At 40.5% G+C, this 8,763-nt stretch overlaps 1 protein-coding gene across 1 annotated transcript; it reads left to right on the plus strand.

Moving 5' to 3' along the window:
* The first annotated feature begins 4,576 nt into the window (after positions 1 to 4,576).
* med7 (mediator complex subunit 7) lies at positions 4,577 to 7,838 on the plus strand. Its single transcript, XM_080745638.1, has 3 exons — positions 4,577 to 4,712; positions 5,970 to 6,356; positions 7,293 to 7,838. Exons 2-3 carry the CDS (start codon positions 5,977 to 5,979, stop codon positions 7,684 to 7,686), a joined length of 774 nt encoding a protein of 257 aa, XP_080601764.1. The 5' UTR covers positions 4,577 to 4,712; positions 5,970 to 5,976; the 3' UTR covers positions 7,687 to 7,838.
* The last annotated feature ends 925 nt before the right edge of the window (positions 7,839 to 8,763 follow it).

Raw genomic sequence — 8,763 nt, forward strand, 5'->3', positions numbered from 1 at the left:
AAGGCAAAGTAATTTATTTTTCATAAACCCTGCAAATTGAAGTCTCTCTTTCTCTCTCTTGACTATTGACAATTTGGGGGAAATTGAGCCACAATGCATTCCCTTTCTTTCTTTCTCTCTACACAAATCCACTCTCAATGCCCTTCACTCGATGTAAGACTCAAAAAGCAAATAGGGAGTGTGTTGGCTATCAGTTTCAAAATCAATATGTATATTTATGTTTTATATTTTTTCTTTTATATCTTTTCTGCCATTCCTTTTGCAAATTGTATTATACAGTACAATGAACTGTGAACTGTCAATGATAACAGATAAACCTATACTTACAAGCAGGAGTGCTGGAACAACCTTTGAAGTGGGAGACCAGTAGAGAAAACATATATAAGAAATACAACAAAATAGGCTGATGGTAAAGCACTCCGTCTCCCCCCCCCCCCCCCTCTCTCTCTCTCTCTCTCTCTCTCTCTCTCTCAAGTCAAAGAAAGAAGGAACTGAAATCTCTGCAATATGTATGTTTATACCACACATGATGCTGGATCAAGTGCTGTCAGCAATATTGTAACTGTATTTGTCCCTTTGGCAGAAACTGCACATTTCTGTGAAAGACAAGAAACTTGCAAATACACATTCAGACAAACCACAAATCATCTGACCAGTGTTTCCAGCAAAAAGTGAACTGAGAAAAGAAAAAAAAAAGAACTGAAATCATCAGCAGTTTTTTAAGTTCTGTAAATCATTGTTGCATAATTGTTTGCTGGAAAACACTGTTTTCTTAATGAATGTAATATTGATATTAAAGGAGTAGTTCACCCCCAAAATGACATTTTTTCTATTGATTACTCACCATGGAGACTTGAATTGATGGATATTTTTTTGTTTTTGTCGTATTCCTAAGACAATAATTTGATTATAATAAATGTACCCCCATTGATTCTGGATGGGGACCCAAATGCATTTGGATCCCCATCCGAATCAATGTGGGTAAATTTACTATAATCATTTTTTTTTTCTTAGGAATGCGACAAATACAAAGAAATATTATTGAATTCAAGTCTCCATGGTGTGACTAATCAATAGAAAAAAGTCATTTTGAGGGTGAACTATACTCCTTTAACAATAATAAAGGCCTGACACATTTTGTACGTTTTCTTTTAACTAAATTGTGGACGTATCCTACAGTAGGTTTGAATTACTTTATCAAAACCTCCACCGGCTATCAGTCTGTGTCTGTCCGTCTGCAAAACCAATTCAATTCAATTCAATTCAATTCAAAGGAGCTTTATTGGTATGAGAAAACATACGTTTACATTGCCAAAGCAAGTGTCACAAATAAAATAAAAACAGTTGAAAATGGGGAACATATACAGTTGGAGGGGGTACAGCATTGTGTAAACAGAGCTATGTCACATGTTATATATACAGGGACAGGGTATAAAGCTTTTGGAACAAATAGCAGCATTATTCTTTCTCAAACCACAACCTCCACCCATTCATTTCTCACATGGCCCTCTTCTAGCGCCACCATGAGGCCGATTATTGCAAAACACATTTTTGGACACTGCTCCTACAGAAGTTGCCCTAAAATCACGCAAAGCGGTAAGTATGTCTAGAGTCATGTCATCAACATGGATCTAGCTTGTTTTCCATTAATAAAATGTTAAAATTCACTCATTACATTTCCTATAATGAAGAAAATGGATAAATATGTTATCTGGCTATAATAGACTAATACTAGAACACACTTCCAAAAAATAATTACTTGTTTTAGTTTTTTAACGTTAGAATTGTTAATATTGACAATATTGACATGGTGTTACGGATCAAATTTGACCCATAGACAGTAAAGAATGTAAAGAAATTTATTTTTTATAAACCCAAACTTTATTTTAGTCCTAATAGCAAATGGAAATTGAAGTGTCTCTCTCTCTCAAACATGTAACCATTGAATATTCATCATTTGGGGGGAATTGAGCCACACTTGTAGTCTGGGTGCCAGCCTGCTCGCTCCGTTCCGAGATTTGTTTTGAGTGACAAAACAAATCGCAGAACGGAGCGAGCAAGCTGGCACCCAGGCTACCACACTTCTCTGTCGGGTCATATTTGACACACCACAGATGTCACTTTTTTCATAGAGACCATGAGAATAAACTAAAATGATCCTCCAATTATTGACATAGAATGCTCATCTGCAATGTAAGTCAAGCACTCCCTAAACTGCTGCCTTCAGGGTCTAAGTTTCAGTGCAGATTGCGGGGAACAAGATTATTCAATTGATTGCCACAATGAGATTCCTTCGCAGCGATGTTAATAATATATCTACCAGTAAGAGGCCCTAAGGGTGGAATTCGCACAGCACGGAATTCATTTGCAAGTGTGATTCGAGTTGCGGTTGGTTGTTTAAGTTAGACAAAATGTGGACAAAATATTTAATATGGATATGAGTGACGTCTGACATCATAGTCATAGATGTCTTAAGTCATAGACAACATGAGACTCACAAAATATGTCCATACTGTATGAGCATTCAAGCTATGTGCTTAATATTGATGACATCAGGGATCTACATATGGGCATAAAAGGGACAAGGACGGAATTCATTTGCAAGTGTGACTCATGTCGCAACTCCTCCGGGACATGGGTGCATGCAGGCACTTTCGCTTTGGCATGGCATCAACTTAGAGCAAAATAATTCCCAATGAAAAATACTTCTGTCTTGAAGGTGATGTTTTTTTTTCTTCTTCTTTTATTTAGAACAGGTCGGCTATGGAGTCCATTGGAGTGTTCTTGAAGATCTGTGGACGGTCTTGAAGGTAGAGTTGAAGATTCTCGAGAGCGATGGTTGAATCTGTCCTACTAGAGAGCGGTCTCTTAATACCCTTCCTCTGAGCTGGTTGAGTCATCCTGGTGGTATCAGAATGAGTCAGCCATATAGCCATATATGGAGTCTTGGAGATCCGGGTGATGTAGAGTTGATGATGTCAGTGTTGGTCACCTCCATACATGGAGATCCATGTGATGATCCAGTCAGCTCCATTTATGGAGATCTGTGTTGTTCCAACTTGGAAGGTAAATGACCACATCAGGGAACTCCATATGGGCATGGATATCCAGGTGATGATAGTCAGCAGTCTTGACAGGCAACAATGTGATGTCAGAACAGCTATAGACATTGAGGTGGCGTTACGGATGGACGGACGGACTGGCGGACAGGATGTGCCTACGGTCGCAATTATTTAAGCAATATTACACAAGAGGGTGTGCATTATCACAGTTATTTACACGCCAGCCTTGCTGCAGGAACAAGCCAAAATTGTAATTTCCTAATGTGTGGACAGCGGACGACACAGGCTGCAATCCACACCAAACTTGGCACAAACACTGTTCAGGAGTCTGCCATGACGATATCACACCAGGGGCCATGTCAGGGGCCCCCAGGCCCAGGGGCTACAGGCACAGTGTTGCAGGCTCTGCCATGAAGTCACACCAGGGGGCCCCAGGGCCACAAACAAGTTTCCGCAGGAGTTTACTGGAGACTATCGGGACCAAACTTCCGGGTTTAACAGCAGACATACAAGCTCACATCGTGTCGCAGATGCAACCCGTTGTGAGCTTGTAAATCGGCGGCGGAAGCTCGGTGCAGACGTCTGCGCAATGCACTATGGGGCGTTGGAAACTCGTGGATAGGCCATGAGATTAGTTATACCAAAAAACCTAAATTGCACACATTATGACACAGCAATATATGTTACAGCAGTGTTTAACACTTCAATTGGTCACAACTTAGTAACCATTGCTCTGATCAGCACTGGACTTTCAGGCCTGAAAAACTAGTATTTTTATTTATTTTTTAGAGTAGCGTTTGATACTTTTATCAGGCTTTAGGGTCCATTAAAAAGGTAAAAGTATAGGCTACATATATTGATTTGATGACTGAAGCAATGAGAGATGTTTAATAATAAATAGTAATTAAAAGTTGAACTAGGCAAATGAACATTGCATATGATCAGTGGGGTGTGTGAGTGTTTTTGACACATCATGGGTTAACTTACTTGCCACGCAAAAAGGGTAAAATCGCCCAAAGCAGGAGAAATGGCGGCGCAGGAGTCATGCAATTGAGAAAAGGTAAAAAATAAAAGGAGTCTCCTGCCAAATGCAAGAGAGTTGGCAGTTATGCACATGGTTGCTGAAGTTATTGCATACTAGGCAGACTATGACCAGTGTGGCGCATCCATTATTACCATTAACGATATATAGCCGATCTACAAGCCCAAAACGCCTAACAGTAGATATCACTTTGCTATTGTAGATCTGTTCTCTTTTTTTTTTTGCAAAGTCTACTACTACAGAGTACAGAGACTGCGCTAACCAACCAGCCCGTTTTGTTCACCGGTCGCTGTCCAATCCATGGAAAGCCGGGGTGAGTGATGCGAGGTTGGTCCAATCAGCGCACACTAACCAGGACGTTCATCCAATGGCGTTGAAGAAGCTGCAGACTGTCTGGGATGTTGTTGTTGTTCATGTCCGGATTGTCCGCCCTCTCCTCCTGGAGTTAGCAGTTAGCACTGTACAGCGCAGCTGAGTGAGCCTGGGCACAATGTCTGAAGAAACGACTCTCGTTGCGTTAACAAATTAAACGTCACGGTATTTATTTAGTCAACCTCAGTCATTAACATACGTTAGTTCTTCACCAACAACAAGGACCCACTCTAAAGGTGTGTTGAAAATGTGTTGACTCGTTAGCTTCCTGTCCTAGCAGCTAGCCGGTGTTATGTTGAATGGCTAGCTTACTTAGCAAACAAGGCTAACTTGTGATCTTTTTCAGTCTTCGATAACTACAGTGTCTTAACTGGAGAACAGCAGTGAGGATAACATTTAAAAGGTGATCGCTCACGTTGTTTTGCTAAGCTGCTAAAATACTTACAAGCATTCGCTAAACACCCATTGTTACAACTACATTATTACCCAGCTCCTTTGAGGTTCCGAAAGGAGCTAATTGGTGGAGAAAGTACACAGGATAATTATGTATTTAAGTAAAGAGAACAAAATAAAGATGCATTAAATGAATAGACTTGGAGTCTGACGCTATACATTTTGCACTTCGAGTTAATATAATGTATGTAGGACTTCATTAAACAAATACATATAAGTAAGTATGCACAATTATCTACCATGAACATACTGTTGCCTATGGCCTATAGGCACTAATGTAGGCTAATAATATGTACTTTTATACTGAGTATAATGCAGTGGTGTAAAGTAATTAAGTATATTTTAGTACAAATTTGAGGCATTCGTACTTTACTTGAGTATTTCCAATACTTTTACTTCTAGTCCACTACATCTCATCCCAAACATTGTACTTTTACTTATTGGTTACTTTGCAGATATAAATGATTATATCATAAAACATACATAAACCACTTTAGCCCATTTGAAAATAGCCGATCAGCTTGTAGATCTGCTATTTTCAGACATTTTGTACTTTTACTTTTGGTACTTTAAGTATATTTTGATGCCAATACTTTCATACCTTTACTCAAGTACATTTTGAATTCTGGACTTTTACTTGTTACAGAGTAGATCTATATTACAGTATTGATGCTTTTACTTAAGTAGGGCTGTCATCTAAAGGTGTACTGTCACTTTAAAAAGTAATCTTAAAGTTAAAATATTAGTTAACATTTTTATGATGTCATTGTGAGAATGTGCAATTATAAGCCAATCAAATTAATTGACTGTACTTAAGACTACTTACTGTACTGGTCAGCTGTTGTTGGGGGGCGAGGGGCAGATTGCACTGTGACATGAGTTTCAGACTATTTCAGACCGTTCTCAGAGAGACCACGTGACCTAATGTATCATACTGTTATAATTTCGGGGCGTGTCAGCGGGCCTTTAATAAGACATTTGAGTACTTTTCCCACCACTGGTATAATGTTATACTTTATTTGCACTACTCTCTCTTTCAGTTTCATCATGGGGGAACCGCAGCAGGTGAGTGCCCTGCCCCCTCCGCCCATGCAGTACATCAACCAGTACACCGACGACAACATCCGCAAGGGCCTGGCCCCGAAGCCGCCTCCGACCATCAAGGACAGCTACATGATGTTCGGCAACCAGTTCCAGTGCGACGACCTCATCATCCGGCCGCTGGAGAGCCAGGGCATCGAGAGGCTCCACCCCATGCAGTTTGACCACAAGCGGGAGCTGAAAAAGCTCAACATGTCCATCCTGGTCAACTTCCTGGACCTGCTGGACATTCTGATCAAGAGCCCTGGCAGCATAAAGCGCGAGGAGAAGCTGGAGGACCTGAAGCTGCTCTTTGTCCACATGCACCACCTGATCAATGAATACAGGTAGGGGTGGTGTTGGGCCATATGGTGATAAATATCTTTGAGACAATGCAATGTCTTCATGATATGCCTTTTCAGAGATGTCGTATATATCGTGATACAATGAGGGAGCCTTGTGAAATAATCCTGTTGAAATGTTAATACAGACTAGAGATTCATTGCAGAATTCATTTAAATCTGCATTTTGGTTTAAATCAGTAGTTCTCAAACTTTACAATGTCAAGGTCTCCCCTTAACTCTGACAGTATACAAATGAAACCAAATGGACCCTAACGGGTCCATTTGGTTTCATTTGTATACTGTCAGAGTTACATACTTGTAAGAGTCAATTTAGACCTCCCAAAAGGATCTTTTTCTTTTAGTTTTTGTTACCTTGTGCTGTAGGTGGTTGTACTGTTAAACAACTCATTTACTGCCATTTTGAATGCCATTTTTTACTGATATCCTGCCAGAGGTCTCCATAGACTTCCATGTAATTTATAGTGCACGGATCATGCACGCCCATGCACAAATCATGCACCATGTGTGTGCAGGATGTTCACAGCTTTCAAACAAAAAAGTCCGATTGGAAATCCGTGAGAAAACAGCCATTATGTTTTACATCTTATGTAAACCAAGATGGCTGCCCTGTTTGACATATGGGGTTGTATGGGGGTGAAACATGCAAAATCGCGATTGAAATCGTTTTTACTAGATTTAATGGGGTCCAAAAATATATATATTTTTTCTAAGTCAAACTCGTCAAACTCGTCATTGGCAGAGTCATAAATATAACTCGTCAAACTCGTCATAAGCAGTGGATGAGTTAAGTATCTTGAAAAATAACCATACAAACCAACATGAAAAAGAATCGTGATAAGATCGTGTATCGTGCGTGATACAGCTTGGGAAAATATCGTGACATTGTATTTTTTCCATATCGCCCGCCCCTAAATACAGGCCGCACCAGGCCCGCGAGACCCTGCGGGTCATGATGGAGGTGCAGAAGCGGCAGAGGCTGGAGACGGCCGAGAGGTTCCAGAAACACCTGGAGAGGGTGGTGGAGATGATCCAGGGTTGCCTGGCCTCGCTGCCCGACGACCTGCCCCAGATGGAGGGCGCCAACGGAGCCGGGGAAGGGAGCCGGGGAGTGTCGGTGGTGGGTAGCGTCAGTGGTCCCTCTGGCATCATGGCCCCCAGGTTGAAAACGGAACCCATGGACATAGAGGAGTCAGGGGCCAGTTGTATGGTGACAAGCCAGCAGGACAAGACTGTGCACGTGTCACAGTCACAGAGGGACAAGACATTCGACAAAGACGCTGCCATGTGTTGTATTATTGACGAAATTGCTTGAAGTTTTCTAATGAGTCATTTTCTTTTTTTTATGTGCACGTGTAAGGTTTGTTTGTCCCCCCCATATACATATTCTTGATTTGTAATCTTAAATTAAACATGGAGCTGTTAGATTATGTTAGTTTACACACTACCTACCTAATAACCCATATCTTAATGGCTCCTGACTTGATATCTGGATATTTTACAGAGTTTGGATTTTATTGAAGTGAAATGCTGCTTGCATTCCTCTTTTGGTAAGAAATCCAATAAAGCAAATTTTCTTTGATTTGATTAATCGATTTTCAGCATTTTCACATAACCTTGTTTCCAGTTTTATATTCTTCTCACGAGGAGATAAAGCCTGGAAAAGAACTACTGTTGAAAGTGTACTTGTCCAGCCTGCCAACCACCTTAGCCTTGTGTTTAGTAGGCCTTTCTTGCCCCTCCTGTTTTAATGCGAGAACTTCTGGGAACTCCGATTAAGTAGGTCTTCTCCACTGTCCAGCCTAATTTCCATATCGAGAGTGTTTAAATTCCTCATTGGTTACACATGATGCACCTTGATATTTAGGACAAGTTCTATGGGATACTGAAGTATGGACATGTATAATCCTGTCCAGTTGGGTTTATCACGCAGTGTTTGGCACTGCACATGTATCCATAATTCGACACGAGTTGATATAAATAATCAGAACCATGTGATGTACAGAATTCCCAGTTCCCACATTCTACTTTTCTCTGCAATGTATTTGCATTAATCCACATCCACAATGGTGGTCATTTCAGGTCAATGGCGATGTCACTGTGAGTTGGACACAATCTAGCTTTGAATTAGATATTATTTTTATTTTATTAATTTGAACAAAGAACATTGAAAATATGTAGACATTTGGTGCAAGTATCCATAGTTAGATGGGTGAATGGGAATGAAAGAGTGTCCTTGGGATGTAGTGACAAACCCTCTAAACCCCATACTTGTTACAAAAAATATAATCTTAATCATGATATGTGGCTCTGATGCTGCGCTCACATGGGCAGGATACAAAGTGTATCTTTGCATCTTTTGTATCTGCCCGTCTGAACGCAGCATTAATCA

The sequence above is a fragment of the Nannobrachium achirus genome (genome assembly GCF_963921795.1).
Source record: "Nannobrachium achirus genome assembly, chromosome: 17".
NCBI lineage: Eukaryota > Metazoa > Chordata > Actinopteri > Myctophiformes > Myctophidae > Nannobrachium > Nannobrachium achirus.

What these genes read in the sequence shown, in the direction of transcription:
- med7 (XM_080745638.1), top strand. Translation starts at nt 5,977, where the DNA reads ATGGGGGAACCGCAGCAGGTGAGTGCCCTGCCCCCTCCGCCCATGCAG. An exon ending in CACCTGATCAATGAATACAG is followed by an intron (nt 6,357 to 7,292) that starts GTAGGGGTGGTG and finishes CCCTAAATACAG; the next exon opens with GCCGCACCAGGCCCGCGAGA.